The sequence below is a fragment of the Oenanthe melanoleuca genome, chromosome Z (genome assembly GCF_029582105.1).
Source record: "Oenanthe melanoleuca isolate GR-GAL-2019-014 chromosome Z, OMel1.0, whole genome shotgun sequence".
Lineage (NCBI taxonomy): Eukaryota > Metazoa > Chordata > Aves > Passeriformes > Muscicapidae > Oenanthe > Oenanthe melanoleuca.
Window position 1 is genome coordinate 67,392,522 of NC_079362.1, and position 22,465 is coordinate 67,414,986.

General features: G+C 43.9%; 1 protein-coding gene across 4 annotated transcripts in view; it reads right to left on the minus strand.

Moving 5' to 3' along the window:
* LOC130264738 (phospholipid-transporting ATPase ID-like) overlaps positions 1 to 22,465 on the minus strand; it is an 83,491-nt gene that overhangs the window by 55,532 nt on the left and 5,494 nt on the right. The window contains exons 1-2 of one of the 4 annotated variants that reach the window (XM_056513190.1): positions 16,969 to 17,143; positions 9,534 to 9,612 (exon numbers count right to left, since the gene is read on the minus strand). In XM_056513190.1, the coding sequence (XP_056369165.1) occupies positions 9,534 to 9,576 (43 nt within the window). In that variant the 5' untranslated portion in view covers positions 9,577 to 9,612; positions 16,969 to 17,143. Of the gene's footprint in view, positions 1 to 9,533; positions 9,613 to 9,788; positions 9,891 to 16,472; positions 16,908 to 16,968; positions 17,144 to 22,465 lie in introns of those variants that run through there. The other 3 variants (XM_056513189.1, XM_056513191.1, XM_056513188.1) reach the window with 3 other exon arrangements.

The window sequence follows — 22,465 nt, forward strand, 5'->3', positions numbered from 1 at the left end:
CAGATTACTTATAAAAATGCCACAAGTGACAGTCAAGATACATGGCAGCTATCTGATGCTTTTTCAATAGCCCTCCAGCTACCACTAAAACAGAATTAATTTTGGTTTGATGCAGTTTTTCAGGACTGCTGACTGTTAATCATCTCTTCCCCACACACACACTCCTAGTTACTTTGAAGTGGTTTACTGTATTGTTTTAACCTTTACTCAAGTGAAGCCAATACATCTATAATTGCTCAGCTTTTCTTCTTTCCCTGTTTCAAGATAGATGCTGTGCTTGCTTTCTTCCCAGTCTTCTGAACTTTCCTGCCTGTGAGCCAGACTCTCAAAGGCAGAGCTGCTCCAGGGCATGCTTTACCTTACCCAGTCAAGCCATCCTCTCTCTATTCCAGCCCAAAACCTGCCCCTTTCTCCTCTACATTTGGCAAGTATTTTGTTAGATATCTAGAGGGGAAAAAAAAAAAAAAAAAAAAAAAAAAAACAACAAACAAAAAAACCACCCCAACAAAACCCCTCTGATTTCTTAGCTTTATTTGCTAAGGCTTTTTCCACTGAGCTTCTCCAGAGACCCTAATTCTTACAGAACAACTTTCATTGTCCTAGATGTCCTTGATAGCCTTTTCTCTTTGAGCCTTTGCCACACTGTTTGTACTGGATAAAACAAACTGTTTTGCACCTTCTAGAGGCATCCTTCCTTTGTCTGAAGCAAATGGGGAGCTTCTGATTTCACCATTTCACTCATCCTTCTGAGCCTTTCTCTGAAAGGTGATAACGTATACATGTGCCCTTAATATCAATTAATAATATATGTGTCCTTAATATCAATTAATAATATATGTTCCCTTAATATCAATTATTTAAGGAAACAACAACCCTGTCTAATTCTCCCTCCACCCCAGGATTCCTTCCCATGAGGTCTCAGCTATTAGTTCTTCATATTTATTGGAGGTTTCCTTCTTGAAGTCAATGTTAAACAATTTGATACTGTCACTTTTTCCTAAGTATCTTCGCATCATTTAATAACAATTCCTGTATACACTCCCTCCAGCTTTCAGAGGACCAGCCAGCTCCTCCCATTCCCTCCATTTAGAAGGGAATAACTTCTGAAACAACCTCCTCTTCTCTCCAAAAAATTACCCACCTCTGCACCAAAACTTTGAGCTGGCTGACTAGGTCGTGTTCCTGTACACTTCTCTCCAACTCTGCCTCTGCATAGACAGAATTCTTCCTTTATACCATGTCCTGCCTCTCAGAAAACTTTCTTTTCCCCCCTCACAAAAGACTTCCCTTCTTGGTTTGCTGTGCTTGTGCTCATTACCTTGTAGCATTACAAAGAGATCTGCAATTTGCTCATCTATTTCTTCAAGCTGCATTTCAGACCACACAGTCACAAAATGAAAACTTCTGCTAACAATACAGAGTTAGTTTTATTCTTTTCTATGGATATTCCAGCCTCATGAGTTAATCACAGCGCGTATCTGCTACACCTATTAATTGATGTGCTAAGATATCTAGCTCTTCCTGTTTATTCACTCTTGCATTAGCAAGCATCTAAGCTGTTCAGTGCATTGAAGTGCTTGCCTTCCTCTTTTTTCTTCAATGACCCTGTAAATACAGAGCATCCCTAATTTTTAAGCCCTCTTTCAGATCACCATTTTTTGGTGTCTGTCTGTAGGCTATTTTCATCAAGCCCTCTAGTCACTAATGTAAAGCTATGTTAGCAGGCAAATGTGCTTTTCTCCTTCTTCAGGCACATCTAACAGTATCAGTCATTTTGAAATCAGCTGCCATCTGCCCCAGATGGATGATTCAGATGGCCACAGCAGCTTCATTCAGAACCCTCAAAGTACTTAATCCTTCACTGCTTTCCTCAGACAAATTTTTCTTATCTTCACAATGGGGAGAACAATGTACCAAGAGATCAGAGTCACTTATCTGGTGTAGAAGAGGAAAACAGAAGGAGAGCTCAAGAGGTCCAGGCTTGCTGGGCTTCAACTATTGTGTTGTGTGCTCCTTCAGGAATTTTCCTGAGAGCAAATTCTCAGAGCTGATGAAAGATAAAGCTATTTGTGAAAAACAGAACTTCCCAACACTTGCCTGTTTCCTGCCATACAGTAAGTGCTATCCTTATCCCCTCCTCAGGGGCTCAAAGTCTAGTCCTGGAAGAAATGCCACAGAAAAGATAAATGGTGTTAATGTAAATAGGAATAGATGACAAAGCTTTAGAGAGCCTCAGTGTCACACGGAGTCCTCAGTGGCTTTCTGTTTTGTATGCAGAAACGGAAATCCAAGTGCTGCAGGCAACAGCTGAACACGCCCTGAGCTCCTTTGGTGCTCCCAGGGCACACGGGGGGAGCAAGAAGCCATCCCGTTTCTCAGGCTTCCCCCAGGGTCTTTGCAGCCAGGGAAGAGGCACTTGACACATGGATTTGAACTCAGGAGTCTCAAATGCTCTTAGAAAAAAGCTGACACATGTATGTGCCCCGGTGAGGAAAGGAGCCTCTCAGAACAGTGAGAGATACACCCTCGAATGGCTTTTATGTGAGAAACATTAATGGCAGCAAACGGCTCTGGGATGGCACAGAAACATGAGGCAGTGGGACATGAAACAGAAAGAAATGGGAATCAAGGCACTGCACTCTCACATGGCACCCAAGGGCAGGTTTTCTGTGATAATCCTTCCTTAAGGCCCCAGGTAACTGGTTCAAAACTGAATGGGGCATTTGTCTGCCATAGCCATTCATCTCTCTCAGAGGCAGCGTCTCTAAAGGCCAAAACACAAGGCTAATGTCTAGTGGCGAAAATTTAATTTTTCCTAGTGGGCAACAGCCAATACCCTTGGCTAAATCAAGAAAAAACACAATAATTTTCACAGGGAGACTTATCCAACAGCATCAGCAAGGAGAATTTCTGTCCTTTGGCTACACCAAAGAAGAGCCACTCTGACCACAAGCACAGGGCAGCTTTGCCTCAGTGGTTTTTACCTGCTGAGGACTGTGAGGTCCTACTGCTGTGCCTCCTAATCCAGCAGTTCTCCTTTGTTTCTGGAACAGTCTGGACAGAAATGAAGACTCTTGGATGATCACAATAAGCAAAAAATTAGGAAAAGTAAAGCATTACAACAGCTTTGCCTGGAAACCATAACTCAGGGTTTTTTGGCTGTAGATCCAAGCATGCGTGTCTTATCATGCCCTGTTGATTCTGAAAGCAATGAGGAAAAAGGGAGGGGGAAGCTGTACGGATATCAGATGAGAAGTTTTTCATTTCTTGAAACTTTTTAATATATCTCTAAGTAAATCAAATGTTCTGCTTCTGCAAATTGCATTCACTGGAAAGAAGGAATGGTATTTGTGCTCCAAGTTATCATTTCACTGCCACTGAAAACTATTTTAAATTATTCATCAGTGGAAACTCAGAGTACATAAATATGGCTTAGTGCCCAGTTCTTGGTCTAACCACTGAGACCAAGTCACTGGGAAAGTGCCTGTTTTCTCAGGCAGACAGCTTTAGAAGCTAAACCTCAGAATAACATCTGTATTTAATAAAATTAAACCCATGCCAAAAAATCAGCTATAAATGTAACTGGCCAGCCCACCAGCCTTTTTACTTTAGACTGCTGCATGGAAAAGTCCTGCAAAAGGTTAGATTCAAGATCTGGTCAGACAGCCAGGAAATTTGTTTCTGGTTTATGCTAAGGAACATATGCCAAGAGAAGTGTTTTCAACAGGGTATTGGAAAAGCTTTGTAGATATTGGGTCTTGTGGCTCCAAGAAATGGGAGGTTAAGATCTGCCTGGTTTTGCCAAGTCCAATACAAACTAGGCAGTGATACTTCATGCACGAAATGAACACAGCCCAATTAGGGGAGTGCCTGCGTAACTAACCCTGACAACAGAACAGAGACAGCATAAACTCTGTAAAAACAATAATCTCTCCTCCACCCTTTTAACAAGTGACCTCAAGAGCAAAAACTCTGCCCTGGACCAGCTACAAAGTGTGGTATCCAGGAGCTGGACTCATCTCCCCAACTTCCCTTACAGAGTGGTTCTTAGCAGAGCTGTTATCCTTACCAAGCTGTGAAAGCTGCAACACATTGCTCTGGTTCCCAGGGAACTGACCCTACTGGGACTCTAATTCAGGTGTCTTCTGTAACAAGCTATAAGCAGTCCCAGAAAACCCCCTCTAGTCACACACCTCATGAAGTGCCTCCTGCTACCTCCTCCTTGTCCCATCTCCCTCCTTTTGTTGTCCCTACTTTTGGGCACCTTATCATCACTGTGTGGCTCAGCTTTTGGTATCACTTCTCAACTATGGCCACCTCACACCCAGCATCAGCCATCTCTTAACAGGCAGACAAATCCCGGCCCTGTTTTGTGTTCTTTACTGGACTGCTCCTCTTCATGCGCAAGCAACTCAAAATTGCCACGGTGAGTCAGTACCTCTATCCTCTCCTCAAAAAAACCTGAGAATTACAGTCTCCATGAAAGGCAACTCCATGGCAGAGGGCAAGCAATCATTTACTATGTTGGGCAACCAAAATATTTTTCTCCTAGGAGGTTGTTATACAAACCAGTAGTTAAAATCTCCTTGCACCTTAAAGCAATATTTGCCCCATTTTTTGCAATCATTTGGGGTGAAAGAACCATGCAACAAGTGTCTTGATTCGCAGGTGCTGTATCTGGGTAGAGTCCCTGTCACTGGGGTAAAGAGAATGGGATTATTTCTTACAGCAGTGATACAACAGAATTTCACATTCATAACACAGCAGCGCCTTGCTGGGATCAGAGCTGCAGCAAATGAACTTCATCCAAAAGCAAGCCCAGGGATCTTTATGTGAAAGGTTCATCATCCCACATGGCTCAGAGGATGCATGGGTGAAGCAAAGGCAGGTCTGAGGTCACAGTGGTTAAATATCTATATTTCACAGCCAGTCTGGGACATCTGTCAGACCCCCATTACCTGAGTGTCACCCTCATGCTGTAACCCAAGCAGTGCTGCGCACCTGCTGCTCTGCAGCACGAAACCAAAGCCCATCCCTGCCCTGAGCCACAGCCAGAGCCTGGCAGGGCTCAGCCAGTGTGGCTGGGACAGCAGAGTGAGAAAACTGTGGGATGGAGATGGGAGAGGAAGGTCAGAGCCAAGCCCAGCTCAGAGCAGGAGCATGTTCAGCTGCCTGGCACACAAATGTGGTTTTTTACTGACTCACAAGAGGGGCTCTCCTGGGCTCCGTGCTACAAATCCACACATTTTTAATGTGCAGGTGCTCCCTCTTCTGTGGAGCTCTCTGGCTTCCCTGGCTGGAGAAGATTTATGCTGGCAATTACATGCATTTTCATCTCAGAAATGGAGTAGACTGTCCTGAGTGTGAGGCATTTAATTAAGAAAAAGCATGCATCATGACCTTACAGGGATACCATCGTCAATGGGTTTAGCCCTCTTTCATCCTTCCTTTATTAAATAAATATATTCATTATGTCTTTCTGCCTCAAAAAAACAAGAAACCTCACTCCTCCTGAAGAGATAAAATGCAAGAAATACACTTTTGTGGTCATGGACTGTGTCTTTGGTGATTGGTACTAAGCTAAACCTCCTGCTAATCATCAAACAAACACCATAGCAGAATTTCTCACACAGGTAAAACATTTCATATATCCCTGGTATAGAAAGCCAAATTGCTACTGAATCACTAACAGAAGGCCCACTTTGGTGATGTACTGACCTCCTCCATTTTCATACAGCAGATTAAAGGTCTGAAATAAAAAACCCTGAGGGTGAACTGGAAATATTTTTACCTCAAGTCTAGTAAATTTTTAATATCAACATGAAGTTCTGTGCTATACCTTGCCCTTTTCTAAAAGCAGCATTTTGTATTATCACCATAGGAAAAGAGAAAAGAAGAAAAGACAGCTCAAAAAGATTGCTCCAGATTTGCCCAGCATGTGCAACCCTTGTGGTCAAATAGCACTCTTGGGACACAGGTGGAAGAAGTGTTGGATAACCTTAAACCCATTTGTATTCCTATTTAGGTTTTTCTAGGAAGGGACATAGGGTGACTCATCTCTCTTCCCATCTCCTGCAATAACACCAGTCTTGGTTTCCCTTCCTTTCCTACTCCTGGCAATGTCTCAGCACCTGCCCTGGCTCTGGGCAGAGGCGAGGGCTCATCATGTCTCAAAAATGCCTGGCAACAAATTAATTCTCAAGAAACATCTACATCTTTTCATAATTGTTTCAGTCCACTTCAGAATGAAATATACATTTTTCAAATATATGAGCAGTAGAAATTTTCTTTTCTTTATTATGAAGAACTGATTTCCCCTCCCCCACCCCAATTGGTTTAGAATTTTATATCACTCTATGTCCTGGTTTTATTTCTGGTAGTAGTTCACAATATTTTGACTTATATTAGCATGCCAAAAAAAGCAGCTGAAATAGTCTTTTGTTTTTATTTTGAAGACTAGTCTGACAGTGACTGGCTGACACATATAATTTCCTTTACTAGAAAACAGTATCTCCTAGACATGCTGGTAAATACAAGCTTAACACAATTGCACATGTTGTTAATAACAGCAATGCACAGTGATAGGAAGTGATGCAAAAAATCATAAAAATAAATACAGCCCTGACACTAACTTTGAGAAGTTTTTCAATTCACAATTATCACCCTCATGGGAAATTATGTAAAAATAACTGCATTTTTCATGCTCAATGTCTATCGTGGTGAGACATTTCCTATCGGACCAGAATGGGGATCCCAGGGGGCAGCTGAGCTCAGTGTCCCATCCTGCCAGTCATGGGCTGCCTTCTTCAGGAGCTGCCAAGCTCTGCCCAGAGCCTGACTGCTCCAAGCCCAGATTGCCTTGGCAAGAAGGAAAACCCAGTGGAGCTTTCCAAAAGCTGAATTTATAACTTTCTTCCTCCTCTCACAATGCCCTGACACTGGGCTTATGGAGACGAAAAGCAATGACTGCTTTTCCACCTGTGTGGATGAATTCTCCCCACTCTCTATTCCCCTTTTTTTGGTGGACTGTACCTGCCTATCCCTGTCCTCGATAACTCCAGTGCTGAACTGAACTGCAGTGGGAGGAAGCCAGTGAATAGAGATATCCCACAATTATCAGCCAACCTTCCACACAGTCGATGACTAGAGTGCCCCCCTCCTCTCTGTTCCAGCCGTGTTCACTGTAGGTTAAACCTCAGTGTAAAGGATCTCAGACACCTTTTCCATAGAAACACCTCTGCTGCTTATCTAAGAGGTTTTCTTCTCTGCTTCAGCTGGAACAGCTTCACAAACATTATCCAGCAACTGGTTTCCTCCGAGCATCTCTGTGTGTCAACATGAGCTGCGTTTTACTCTCCTGATAACTTCTATAAAGAACTTGAGACTATAAAAAGCCTACCCTTATCTCCAAGAAACTTAAGACCATGTAACCTGTCCTCTTAAACTACAGCTATCATATTTCACCTGCACCTCAGCTCATGTGGAAACCATGCCTTGCTGGGGAGAAATTCTGGATCTCATGAGAGCAATCCTGATCCCAGGTCCAGCAGCTGATGCCTGAGGTAATCCATTCTCTCCAATAAAAGTCATATCATGAGCATGGCTCTTCAGCAAGGTTAAACATCATCCAGCTTTGTTTTTGGAACAGAAATTTGGTCTTTCCATAAGCAGTACTGCCTCTCCAAGATGAGCACATGTGATGTTCCCTGTGGGAGGGCCTTGCCTGCTCTCAGGCAGCACAATCCTTTGGACTTCTACAAACACAAAGACTTACAAACCCTTGGATTAATATAGCACTTCAATACTGGCATTTATGCCTCAGGCAAAATAATTAAAAACACAAGAGGAGGAGAAAACACTCTCGGCTTCCTGTTATGGAAGCTCCTCATTCCCTGATCACCTCTGCTTCCTTTAGCCTCTGAACTTTTTCCAGTTTGCCTTCATTGGTTTTGAACTGATGGTAAGATGTGAAAAGAAATAAAATACATGGTTTATATCTAGGAAGATCTGAGTTTCTCGAATACTTGGTTGAGGGTGGGTGGGCTGAACCCTTCCCTGCTAAAACCCAGACTCCAGTCCAGGCAAAACACAACACTTTCTTAATATAGCAACAGAATATTTTTGATAATCTGAACAGTTACTGCTGTACAAGTGGGGGTGCCCTGACTGGATGGTGGCTCACAGATGAATCTCTGTTGCTTCATCAGCAAAGGCAAAATAGGGTAAAAAAGATCTGGGGCTGGCAGAGATCCTTCCCTGGGAGCAGTCACAACCTCTTCTCCTGGGACTGTCGGAGAAACAAACGGATGCCCCTGTCTTAACACCAGGGCTCGCAGTCTGCCCTGGTCCAGGAAGGGGAAATAGCAGCACAATTGCAAAAATAAACCCCTGGGAAAAAGCTGTTCAGTCCTCTGAGCTCAGAGAGGTTGTCAAAAAACAAGTAGGGCAGCAATTCCGCATGCATGAAGTACAGAGAGGAACACCCTGGAAGGAAAGGCTGGAGACTCTCCCTCTTCACCATGCCTGCAGGCCTGGATCCCCGACCAGACACTGCACCCTGGGTCTCTCAGGGTGCCCACAGAGTGCTCTCATGTCTCTAATTTACTCTTCCTGTTTCTGATTGGGGGGAATAACTAGGCCATTGCCATCATAAAACAGAATCATAATTGTTTAGATTGGAAAAGGCCTCCAAATTCAGCAAATCCAGCTCTTTACCCAGCCAACTCCATCACTAAACCCTGTCCCTAAATACCACATCTACACATCTGTTAAACACCTCCAGAGATGGTGACTCCACCATGGGCATGGCTGCCATGGGCAGCCTGTTCTAATGCTTGACAGCTCTTCCTGTGAAGAAATTTTTTGTAATATCCAATCTAAACTTCCCCTGGTGAATCAAGGCCATTTCTTCTTGTCCAGTTTCTTGTTACATGGGAGGAGAGACTGACCCCTACCTAACTACAGCTTCCTTTGAGGTAGTTTTAGAAAACAATAAAGTCTCCCCTGAGCCTCCTTTTCCCCAGATTAGACACCTCCCAGCTCCCTCAGCTGCTCTTTATAAGATTTATGCTCCAGAGCCTTCACCAGCTTCTTCTCCCTTCTCTGGATGTGCTCCAGCACCTCAAAGTCTTTCTTGTGAGGGGGTCAAAACTGAACACAGAATTTGAGATGGACCGGTACATTTCATCATCCAAAAACTGCATCAGACCTTTGCACTGTGCATTGCTCATCCACCCACACCCGCAAAGGATTCTGTATTTAAAAAAAACCACCAAAACCCAACTTCCCCAAGGCAGCCATGTGTCAGGACAGTGCACAAATTCTGTAGCTGGTCCTGTTGCAGATGTGCCGCCTTTCCCAATCCACAGCACTCTTCCAAAGCAGCATGAAATGCAGGAAAAGGAAAGAAAGTGTATCTTCCCCCACCTGCTCTGGGCCAGACATGCTCCCAAATAGGAGCTCAAGGATTTCCACATGTGCTGTATTTACATTCTTTTGCTCACAAGACAATGGCATTACCAGACCACACTCACCTTTCAATTTCTTTTTTCCAAATTTTAATCCAAATAGAGACATCCCAAAACTTTATTTTAGTCCAACTCCATGGAACTTCTGCAAGAGAAAAGAGAAGGCAATTCACAACACATACAGCAGCACACACATATAATTCTATGCCAAATAAATGGGGGAAACAAATTCCTAAGCACTGTGGCCAACAGCCACCGTTTATCATCTATGTAAAACAGTCCTAGGTTTTCAGGTTGCACTGCATCAGCGGGCTACCTTACCTTGGACATGCTGATCAATTCATCTCCTGACATAGCACAAAAGAGGGGCCAGTGGAGGAGAGACTGAAGAGGACATTCCCACTATCTTGGAGCTATATGAAAATGAGAAATACACACCCAGAGCTTGTACTTAAGGCACAGAGGAACCGAACTGCGTGTCTACCCAGAGCAAGTCCAGCCTCCTTGAAGAGGAGGAAGCAGAGGGAAGCACTGGTTTCCTGTAAATCCGCCTCTGCTCAACACGTGCTGGCTCACACTGTTGTCCATTGCTGGTCATCCTGCATGTTTGGGGCAGACTAGAATAAAATTTCTCCTCCACTGGCTCCAAACTACCTGGCCCAGAAGCTAAGACCAGGCACCAGAAATGCATTTAAAGCCCTGATTATATCCTGATAGGCAGAGGATTTGAGCATTAAAAAAATAATCACGTCAAAACTGGCTGGTAGTGGAATTTTATGTGTCCCAATCACCAGACAAGTTTATTTAAAGGATTTGAAGGTGATGTTGGTGCTGACAAGCTAGAGAATCTGTGAACATGAGAAAGATGGCATTGCTCTGTGACCAGGAGCCTGAACCAACAGGTGCACTATACCAGTTGCTTAAATGGTCAGTGAGGCAAGCTGAGACACTTTAGAGAGTCACAGTCTAGAACAAGTTTTCTAGGTGACAGAATGTAGTTTTTTCACTTTATCCTGTGTTATCTGTGCAGAGCAAGGGTGCCTAAGGAGACAGGAATAACAAATATGTCACATCTTGGAAACGCATGCGACCACAGCCTATGCCACTGCCCAAATGCAAGCCTCACACAACACCACCAGTGAAAGCCTGGGCTTCATGTCTTTGCAGAAAATAAAGGTAAACTTTAAGGAAAACTCTACAATCCTAGCTTATGTCAAACTTCTGGTCCAGATGCTCCAGCAAAGCTATATTTAGCTACTGCTGTTGCATGAATCTGAATTCAGTGAGGGGTTTGGGAGCCTCTCTGTGCCCACTCTACTTGGAAGATGTCCTCTCTCTATTCACTCATCCAATTGTTTCTGCTCATCATAACAAATGCTTTGGTACCACCTCTCCCCAGAATTTCTGTGCCCATGAAGCCGAACCACTTAGAGTTAAAATATGCAATGTCACAATCTAAAGCTTTCTTGACCCTGCTGACCAAACTTGCTTTCCATCCCTGACCTCAGTCTATCTCTTTCAATGTATTTCTTCCACATTTTAGAATTACTGTTAAGTCTCACAAACCCCTACTCACTGAGAGTTTCCCATAAGATGGTGAAAAGAGTGAGATACATTCCCCACATGCATAGAGGTAAAGACCTCAGATTTTCTAAAGCACCAGGAGCCACAGATCTGATAATCACTAATCTGGTAATCCTGGCAGCACAAGGATGCAAAAGGTTGACTGGTTGTAATGAAAATATTGATGATTACATGATCCATATGAACTCTGGATATTGTTGTATTTGCAAAACATTTTAGAAAAACAAATGGCACTCATCACTGCCAGCACAAAGATTCAAAAGGTTAACTGGTTATAATCATCATATTGATGATTACATGACCCATATGAACCCTGGATCTTCGTGTATTTTCCAAACATTTCAGAAAAACAATCCCAGCTACCTCTCCCAGCTGTGTACTCAATTGACAAGGCATATAATTTCATCATAGGGTGAAAAAAGGATGTTTATATTTTTGGGGGAGCAGAGAAGAGAAGGTGGCTATAAGCTTTCTCTCTACAGTAATAACATGAAACAAACAATAGACTTTCACGTCTTCCAAACAAAAACCCAAACTTCCTTCAGCTCTGACACATTGCTTTTGTTAATTACTGTGGTTCTTTGAACCCTGGTTTCTGGTGGGAATGCAGCACGACAAGAAGACTGAAACAATACAGTGTTTTGATATGGAAAGCATGTAGTTCCCACAGCTTCTCAGTGCATTAAATCAGGATTGCATGCACTCAACGTCTTCACTCAGCAGTAAATTTAAGTTACCATCATGGCCAGCACAAATACCCTTATTGGTTTTCAATTCCCACAAAACTTCACCTTTTAGGGCAGACGTGGGGGATAACTTTGCCACATCCATTTGTTCCAATTACCTCTCCAGTTCATCATTTCCACCACACAGACTTGGCATACCTGCTCACTTAGTTAAATCCCAGGAGTCATGCATGAATCCTTCCCAAGATGACCTGATCCTCTAGGCAAAACTCAGTTCCTGACTTGCCCAAACCACAATGTAATTTGAAAATGTGTCAGTATTCAATGGGCACACAGATGATGGCATTAAGGGCTAGACACACCCTTATTGCATTTAGGTGTACCCTTTATTTTCATAATATTGCAAATATCTTACTTTACTGCTTTGTTATTGACTCACACGTCTAATCCCCATCCTTCTTTACAGAGGAAAGCCACTCTCAGGAGGACTGTGGCTCCTGTGCAAGGCTGCCTGCTCACACCCCCTCTGTGACAGTACACTGCCACACTCCCAGGTGTCTGTTTTCAGTCTGGGAGTTCATTGACCACCAGCTGCCAGTGTGAAAAGAAACACGAGCAAGTAATGGTGGAGTTGTCCCCTTTGGTGGAGCAGCAGGTACTGCTCCTGTTTGTCTCACCTATCACAGCTTGTGCAGACAGATGTGCTCTCTTGGCTGACCTTGGCTCTTCCTGCATTTCAGCCCCAGGTCTTCTTTCTTGGATTATTTTAGACTCTCAATTCTACCTGCATCATCCAACATCTTTGCACCTGTATTTATCAACAACCTCCCTCAGGGTATTTTTTTCCCCCACAGATTTCACGTGTAATCAAAATTCATGCCTCTCTTTAATTTTCTTTATTTTCATATTTTTTTAAGGCTGAGATTCAGTTTCCCTTCCAAACTTGCAATGATGGGTCATCAGCCTCCTATCACTCACATCTATTTTTAATTAGAGTTTTAATTTCTCTTTATGCTTCCAGGGAAAAAAAGCTATTGGGGGAAAAAAATTATCTCATATTTCATTTGTTGTGTGGCATTAAGTACTTCTCAAATTTTGGACAATTTCATAGCCTCCTTTCCTGAATTAATTAAAAACCCATAAACACACAAAACACATTCTATAGTCAGAAAAAAGACAATTTCCTGTTTGTGTTAATTTTCCCTGGCACCCGCTATGTTCAGGCAAAGTGAGGCACTGCTTTAGTCTCCTCTAGTTGCTTTCCACAGTCTGAATCAGCCCTTCTGGACTTTTGTTGTTGTTGTTTCTCCATTTTCTTCTTGATTATTTTTGGATTTTTTTCATTTCTTTTTACCCCAGGCACTCTGCACTGTTCAATAATCAACTGGGGCTCAGAGTATTTGAGAACTCATGCAGGTCCAATCCCTCAGCTTAACAGGACACATGTTGCTTCACCATGTTTTCAGAACCTATATCAGAAATTATTTAAAATTCAAATTTCCAATTCTTCCCTTACAGGGAATTGGAGGTATAAGCTACAAATAAATTATCCCTTCTCACCATAGAACACTTTTGTACCTGCAGGGCTCTGTGAACTGTCTCTCTGCAAAGAAAATCCACCTTCTTTATGGCTACTGACAGTTTGATCAAGGGCTCTGGGTATTTCAATATCTGCAATGAGAAGCTGATTTGACAGGTCTTGAATAGGGAAGTGATGTTTCCTCACAAACCAAATTCTGCCTTATTTTAGAGACAGAAGCAAGGAGGGTCAAGGCAATCCCAAAGAGAACAGTTTGAAAGCAGACCAGAGGAGAGAGGCTTGAGCTGGTGGATGAGAAGTTCAACATGGGCTGGACATGTGCACTCACAGCCCAGAGAGCCAAACGTGTCCTGGGCTGCATCCAGAGCCCCGTGGGCAGCAGGGCAGGGAGGGGATTCTGCCCCTCTGCTCTGCTCTGTGAGACCCACCTGGAGCACTGCAGCCAGAGCTGGGGTCCCTGCACAGGAGGGACAGGGACCTGCTGGAGCCAGCACAGAGGAGACACCAAGATGATCAGAGGGATGGAGGATCTCTGCTGTGGAGACAGGCTGAGAGAGTGGGGGTTGTTCAGCCTGGAGAAGGGAAGGCTTTGGTGAGATCTCAGAGCCAATTTCAGTACTTAGACTACAAGAGACCTTGAGAGATACTTTTGACAAGGCATGAAATGCCAGGGTAAGGGTGAATGGCTTCAAACTGAAAGAGAGTAGGCTTATACTAGACATTAGGAAGAAATTATTTACTCTGAGGATGGTGAGACACTGGCACGGGCTGCCCAGAGAAGCTGTGGATGCCCCATCCCTGGAAATGCTCCAGGCCAGGCTGGATGAGGCTCTGAGCATCCCGGTCCATGGCAGGGGAGGTGGAACACAGTGATATTCAAGGTCCCTTTCAGCCCAAACTATCCCACAATTCAATGATTTGGCTTGAGAACACAACTGCAAAGCTCCTCTGGCATGAGGGGTAAGTTGCAATGAGCTACAACATGTGGATTTTGCAAAGGTTCACTGAGGGCTGTACTGGAAACTGAAGGAGGAGGGAGGCATTTCCCACCACCACAGCCTTGAGTGGCAAAATGAGAAAAGACATGGCACAACCTGGATGAATACAGAGCAGATGTTGTGGATGGAAAACATGTCCTATTTCTTGGCCCTGTTTCTCTCAACAAAGCTATATGATACATCAGATTCAATGATAAATATGAATTAGGATATACTTGGTGCCTCTGCTCCTATCACTTCATTCCCAGACTCTGTTAAATGATCCATGCTAAATACAATCATTTTTGGAAGGGTTATTTTAATCCAGATCATGGGGTGTAGTTCAGTACAGACTGAAATTCCTGCCCAGGCAGTGGTCATATCAGATCTGAGGGGGCAGTGAATAGTGCTGTAGTACAAGAAGTAAGCACCCAGAAATGAGGGGAATTAGGCAGAAGAACAAGATTTCTCCAGTCAGTTTTGCCACCAAATATCCTGTGGTGTGTGTACACACAAAAAAGTTTAAACAACCCTGTGCAGGTACAAATTCAGAAAGCATATCATGTCTCCCCTCACCTTTCCAGGTCAGATCAATTTTTTGCAGCAAAGTTTGGGTTTTTTAAAATATGTTTAGATGATGTAATGCTCATGAATACTCACTGATTTTAGAATTCTGTTATTTTTCAGGCTAAATTACTAAATATTCAACCAACAACTCAACATATGAGAAAATATGTCCCAAGCAATGAACATCACGACAAAAAAGGTTGAAAACTTGTTTTCAATGCTCATTGCTCTTGGTGGAGTAATGATGTTAAATACAAATTCAGTTCCTGAATTTTGAACATGTATCACTTTACTGGATTTAGAGGCACATCTGAGAAAATACTAAGGATCTAAAATACACCAGATCCTCAGCCTCCCTGTTTTATCCATGCCTTTGTTGCCACATGTCATGTGCTGGAGCTGGACAGTCACATTCACTCACAGGTATTGCAAGAGAAGGACACCACAGTGCAGCTTTTGCCAAGGCTCTGGTGAGATCAGCATAAAGGCCTGGCACACCTGGCACAGACTGACCTTGCCATGTGCCACACAAAGGCATGTTTGCCAAGGGGCCCCTTTGAACTACAGCTGTACTAACTGTTTCAGTCAAATTTGTCAAATTTTGGTTCCAAAGTGAAGAATGCATTTGCTTTTTCTTACCAAAAGCAGACTCAAAAATTTCAGCCATTTAAGTAATTAGTACTATTAACCTTTCAGCACTGAAATACATCACTATTTGCATTTCTCCACCCCTCCTTACATCCTCTTGTGTTTGAATACCTCAAGAGCAAAACAGGGAATAGCATGTGTTGTACCACTCCCTGCTTTGCAAACACAGAAAGCGAGCCGCAGGGTTGACAACTAAAACGTGTGTTTTGAATCCAGAAACTACTCTTTTTCAGGGCTGAAATCAGATTTGGCTGAATTAAAACCTGGAACAAGTTTAAGGCGCTGTAAGTGGTCACTCGTGGCATCAGGGTTTAAAAAAAGTAGCGTAGCCTCTGGTTTAAATCTACCGACCCAGGTGCAAAGAGTTTCAAAGCATCCCTGAAGCCTCCCTGCTTTTTCCATACGTGAAGAGGTATCCTGGATGAGGTGAGCCAGCGATACAGCTATTTTCTGGTGCTGTTCCAATCTATATATACAGAAACCCATGAAACTCTGCGTTCCCACCCCTACACTCCAATGTGCCAATGCAATTAGCTGTAATTGCTGGGAAACAGGCTCAGTCTGTTATCTGCCACGTCTTAAAGTAATGATCCAACATCCTCCATCTGTCTTCATTAAAACACTCTTTAAACTGACACCAGGACGGCAGTCAAAAAGCTGCATTCAGCTCCGCTGGGTAAGTTAGTTGCGGCGACGCTCAAGTTACGAACCAACAGCTGTGGCGGAGCGGGTTCCCAAAGAGAAACGCGGTCTGATCCCTCTGAAACAAACAATAGCAGCTTCCCGAGCGGCTGCTGCTGCTCCTGCTGCTCGGAATCATGCACAGCTCAGCTCACTCCACCCAGACGTCTCCCAGCTCGCCCGTAGGAAAAGATCAACCCCGAGCGCTTTGATTAAGCTTCGCAAAACTCTCGGGTCTGAAAAAAAACCCCACAAGTTTCTGCCCCCCACCCCCAAACTGTCAGGAAAAACAAGATAGCGGAAGGAAAGCATTGAATCTTACCCTTGACGGCTTGTAAAAGTCACAGCAACAAAGTTGCTGCCCTCCATAGCACTCCGGTACACTCCTCTCTTCTCCTTTACACGCAGCTTTATCCCCTCCCAGGACCGGCAGCTTCGCTCCCGGCCGCAGCGCCGGGACATTCACCTAAGGACGCAACCCTTATCTGCGCTCCGAGATGGGCATCGCCTGTCTCTCCGCACCTTAAACCCGCCGCTGACTCCTCTGACATACAGTGTCCCGGCAGCTACACTTACTCCAAGTTCCCTACTTCTTACTTCAGTCGCTGGGCTTGGCTCCTTGCCAAATTATTATTTTTTTTTTCTTTTCCTCTCCTTTTCTTTTTTTATATTCTGTTTCCTGTAGAGAAGGAGAGTGTAGTAGCTCCCTTAAAAATACAATTCTTCAGTGCTACAAGCTGTGAAAGAGCAAAGCAGAAGAGCACAGCACCTGGGCTTGGGGAACCCCAACTAACTCCAGAGGCAACAGCTTTACCTACCTCCTGCCCGACGCGGAAGCTTTCAGAAAGAAAGCAATCGGGAAAAAGAGTCCAACATATCAAATTGCCTTCAAAAAGGATGAGCTTGGGAAGAGATCCATTTCTCAGCAGCAGCCCCTCTCTCTGTGCCTGTAACACCGGAGTTGGTCAGGACTCCTTAAACTCAGAGACACGGTCCTACAAGCTGATCCCAAGGCTCCACCTCACTCACTTTCCAAAGTTGTCAGTAGCAAGAACTCTGCAGAGAAAAGCCTCGTAGAGCACAATTGCATAACTCAACCACAGAGTTTCCTCCAGCCAGCCAGAGGATTGCTTCGGCGCCGAATTGCTTGCTCATCCCGAGATCCTGACCTTCCCTTGCCCTCTGGGACACCTGCCTGACCACACTGTGGCCACGGGGGCCCTGCTCACCACAACCCCCCAGCAGCTCATGAGCCTTCCAGCCTTCCCACCCCAGTTTCCCACCTTCAACAAATAAAACATTCACTTTTTTCCCCAAGCTTTGACACTCTTCACAATACAGTGCCATCCTATATGGCAGTCCTGTGGCATTTCACCTGCCAGCTGCTCTAATCTCCAGACCAAAATTGGGGCAACTACAACTTTGATCCACTTCTAGCTTCCCTATACCTGTGAATTGCAATTATTTTTAAAGCATCATATTCTTCACAGTAATGCCTGCCAGGAATATCTCCATCTATTGTGACTACACAAGAAACTTTAATATTCTATGTGTGTTTGTGTCTGGTTTTTTCCTTCAGCTTCTGAGTTTTCCTACAGGCAAATTCATTAGCACTGTTAAAATTAGTTTCATATTTACCCTCTTGAATGCGTTGATCAGCTGATTAATTATAGTAACACAAGAGTCAAGGCTTTGCCAAAGAGTATTTTCTACAAAGTGAAATCTTCTGTAGTCAAGAGGAAAGGTATGGAGGACTCTGAAAGCTGCAGTGATAGTGCTCCAGTGCTGGTCATGAAGGCTGAGGAACAGAGTGACAATGAAGAGGGCACTCTAGCATCACAAGCAATTTCTGAAAGAAAAGTCTGTGCCTTTTGCTATGACCTCAGGGATATTTCAAGCTACACCAATTTGAGACAATGCTCACTGAATTGGCTTCCTAATTCAAGCACACATACAACAAACAGCCAATGTGGGATGAGGCACATAGGACTGATCTCCTGAAGATCCAGGTCATTTTCAGATGTTTATGATGAAGACCTCGAAGGATCTAACTGGAGAAGAAATCCCCCCTGCACTGGCCATTTTTTATTTTCTCGACCCCCACACCTCATTTCAACAGCAAGAAAAAGTAGAAGAATCTGGATTAATTTTGGTCCTTTTATATATGTAGAGAACCCCTTAGTTTTGCCTCATTCTGGACTTTTCCTCCTTCTTATAACTTTCATCTGCTTTTCTTCATGACATTTTAATATGTTGGTTGATTACAAGTCATTCTACACTACTCCTACTTTCTTTGCTGCTGTCTTTATACTTGCTTATTACCACTTTGACCTTGGCCACAGTAATTTCTTCCTTCCTAGAGTTAGGTTTGTCTCCTTCCTTTGACACACAAATGGAACCAACCATAAAGCCACCCAGTCTTGGGTCTTGTTTAGGCTTTAAAATAGCTAAGAGTTTAGTAGGCTGTTTTATGATTTTTCTTGGCACTGAAATCCACCTCATATACATTGGCCATGACTTTTCCCTCAGCTATGCTTTCCTTGTGGACTCCAGTGAACCTGCTCACACAGGGAAGCTTAACACACATGGAAGCACTCAGAAGAGCAGGAGGTGATTCAGGGTTATGAACTCAGCTCCGGGTTCTCTTGTCCTTGCCTTACACTTTGTTCCCTGGATAGCATCTTTCCCATCACCAGGTGATTTACATCCTCTTTTGCAGATTTCCAAACATGCCAGGGAGCACTGCTGCCTGCAGTGGCACTTGTCAAAATCTCAGTTCCTGTATAAAGGGTGTACACATATGCTGGGTGTCTGAGTGTTCCCTGAAGCCAGCATGGTTTGGGCAGAGATTCAGCTGGGCAGATGCAACAGGGCAGCAGTCACTTGCCATGGTGGGAAGTTAAATCTGCAGTTGTTCCAGTAAACGAGCTGTCTTCTTGGCCAGGCAGATTCCTTCATACTATGCTCCAGTTTTAATATGCCCTTGAGCAGCTGGAGCAAACTAGAGGATTGGAGAGAAACAGGAGAGAAGAACATGCTGGAGCATCCCACAATGTAGACTTAAACCAAATGCCTGTCCTTGAGAGAATCTGTCTCCATGATATACAATTTTTAAAATTACTGACATCTTGATGGTTTCCCAGTGATCCAATATATTTCAAAAGCAGCACTGATGGTCTTTGCCTTCCCTTACTCTCTTGTAACTGCAGTCTGCCACTCCTGAACTGCAAGGTTTGGAGCTTGACCTGCTCTGCCATGGCTGGTACCACTCTGCAGATGAGTGATGGTGCCACTGTCTGATGAGCCATGCTGGGCTCATCCCCCATGCCCAAGCATGTGGAATCTCCAGGGATCATTTCACCCAGCCTCATCTCCCAGAGCACCACAAGAGCCTTGCTCAGTTCCTAACCATGCTGGTCACTGTTCCACAAAAGCCTTTCTATTTGGCATTGTTTGGCTTCCTCACAAACCCACAAGGGTTAGCCTTAGATGAATTAATCTCCTCCCACAGTCTATGCTTTTCTTGTCCCAGCTTTCCCCCCTAGTCCTTATCAGTGAGGAGCTCCTTATGTAGGGGAAGGATAAGTAACCCACTTCACTGTGGGGAAACATCTGTTGTTATGAGCACCTGCAATGGGTCAAAGGGGTCAGAGGCTTTCCAATGAGACATTTTCAGTATCCTCTTCTTGTCAAAAGTCAGAGTAGGATACATGAGAAATAAAGGACTCAAAGGAACAAATCAGGACATTATTGTCCACACCTTGGATATGAGAAATCAAAAAAGGTCCAGATTCTTGTCTTTAAAAAGAAAGCAACAGCTTGCTCTGGCAACTATTGATCTCATCTTCCTGGCACCAACCCCTGCAAATGTGATAACATCTGATGTTTTAAAACAGAAATTGAAATAATATCTCTCAGGTGTTGCCTTTGCAGCCCTTAGGAGATGCAGCAGTGCTGAAAACATTTTGGTCAAAAACCCAGGTTCAGATGCTCAGAAAAAAGTCGAGAAGAAAACCAGTCCTGCAGGGAACAAGGCCCAACACTACCTCATTTCTGAGTCCTGTTCCCACCAGATTTGGGATGTTCTGTTTACAAACTCCCTCCCGGCCAAAAATTTCACTGCTCTGGTAGAGAAGGTGCTGTTGAAGGAGAGAAATCTCCTGGGTATCTGAAATATTCTCTGTGATCCTGTGAGAAACTGAGTGATTTGGTGGACACAGATATTGGTGGGAGCTGATGGAGAGCCTCCTGTCTCAGAGTTATATTCCTGGAATAAAAATCCGTGTCTCTGTCTTTGCCCAGGACACTGCACGTGCCCAGCTGCACTGGCAAAGCCTGGGGATTAATCAGCTGCTGCAGCAAACCCCAGAGGTGTCCACACTGCTTTAACACATATTTCCTAATTATCTCCACAGAAAAAGAGGGGGATCCCAGGGGGATGCCTGGGAGGGCTCGTTAAAAGCTAATCACATGAATGTGAATAGAAAAATAAAATCAGTAGCTGAGGGCAAAGCTGCAGCCCAGCTCCTTGGAACCTTTGAGTGCCCTTTGTAACAGGGGTGTTGCACAAGGGCCAAGGCTGCTATTGGCAAGGCAGCAGCTGCCACCAAGGCATATGCCATGTGTGGTGGCACTTCAGGCACTGCCACTTGCCCACTCCTCAGACACACATCAAAAAACCCCAGCTCGATCCACTGAGGAATTAGGATACCCCTCAGTGGGACCCCGTGGTTGAACACCCAGAGGAGATCCAACCATGCCAAACCTCCACATTTTACAGAGACTTCCCACAATCTTCCACTTTTCTGCACTAGGTATGCATGGAAGGGATGGGAAGTCCCTGGGTCTGCATGGACTAGTCCCTGCTTCTGCATTCCCTACAGCACCAGCCAAGATATCTGGGATTTATTTCTTTAAGTCCTTCATTGCATATTGCTGTGAAGATCAATTATCCATCCCATGAAAGACTTAGTGGCATTCTGAGAGAATTCCTGTAAATAGCATGCCACATCCATTATGCTCATGAGCATTTTAACCATAATTCCAAATTGAACATACTGTATGATGTATATCTCTACTGTCTCTTTTCCAGGTTACAATTATATCTATCCTGCCAGGAGAAATATGGAGACAACTTGCTACTTGCTACATAATTACTTCTAATATAAAATGATCTTTTAAATATTTTTTAGCATAATTTACTGAATTAGGTGTTCAAGTCTTGCCTAGATTAACCTGGTGGAAGGTGTTCTGTCCATGGCAGGGGGTTGGAGCTAAGATGATCTTTAAGGTCCCTTCAACCCAAATCATTTTACAATTCTATAATTAGGTCTTTATTATATTATTATAGTTTTTGATGGCTAGATCATGATAACCTGGCCCACTTCAGAGAGGTTAGAGGGCCTTGGGGTTACTGACTGATGTTCACTTTAGGGATGTGCAACAGGACCAGCATTCCATCGAGCCATGATCCCAAAACAGGATTTAAGCACACAGGAGTATAATCTGTAGCGCTACAATAATTTGTAGAGCTGATGACTAGGACTGAATTGGCTTCTTGAGCCATCAGAGCTCAGGTTCTGTGAAGTTTGAAAAGAACAAGGAAGCCTCTGCCTGGTGGCAAAGGAGCATGATCTGGAAAAAAAATCATATAAAACAAGGCCTAGGGAGCCTAATGTATTGACAAGAGAAAACTTGGCTTCTCTATGGAACATCAAACTTCAGATAATTAACCAAAAATCTAAAATGTCTGTGCTAATATGATATGACATAAAAAAGCACAAAAAATTTATTTCCCTGGATATTTCCCCATCAAAACTGCATGACATTTTAATCAACAGTTTGCACTTCCATTGCAGCACCACCTTGGCAGTAAATAAGCCATAAATATATCCACAGCTCTGCCAGCATGGCCACAGCCCATGCCAGATCACAGCACTGCCAGCCTTTGCTTTTATTCAGTGCAAGTTTAATTTATGTTGTATTGTTCCTGCATCTGTCCTCCAGGTATTTAACAGAAGTGCATGTTCCTTTGCACTTACTTGGCTGAGAGCAAAGACATGTATTATTCCCATCTCCATTCACGTGGACAGCCAGTGTTTAGGCAGTGATTTTCTGTTAACTGAGGTAGAAGTTGTGCATGTGAATCCCTCTGCAGCCTTATGAAGGAGAGGAAGAGCCTGATGTGTGCCTGGGGCCTTCAGGATGTGATGGCAGAGTTAAGGACATGCTCCTCACTGGCAGATCAGGAGAACATGAAGAACACATCAGCAGCTAAGCCAGTGAGAAATGTGCAGTGCACACAGCCACAAGGAG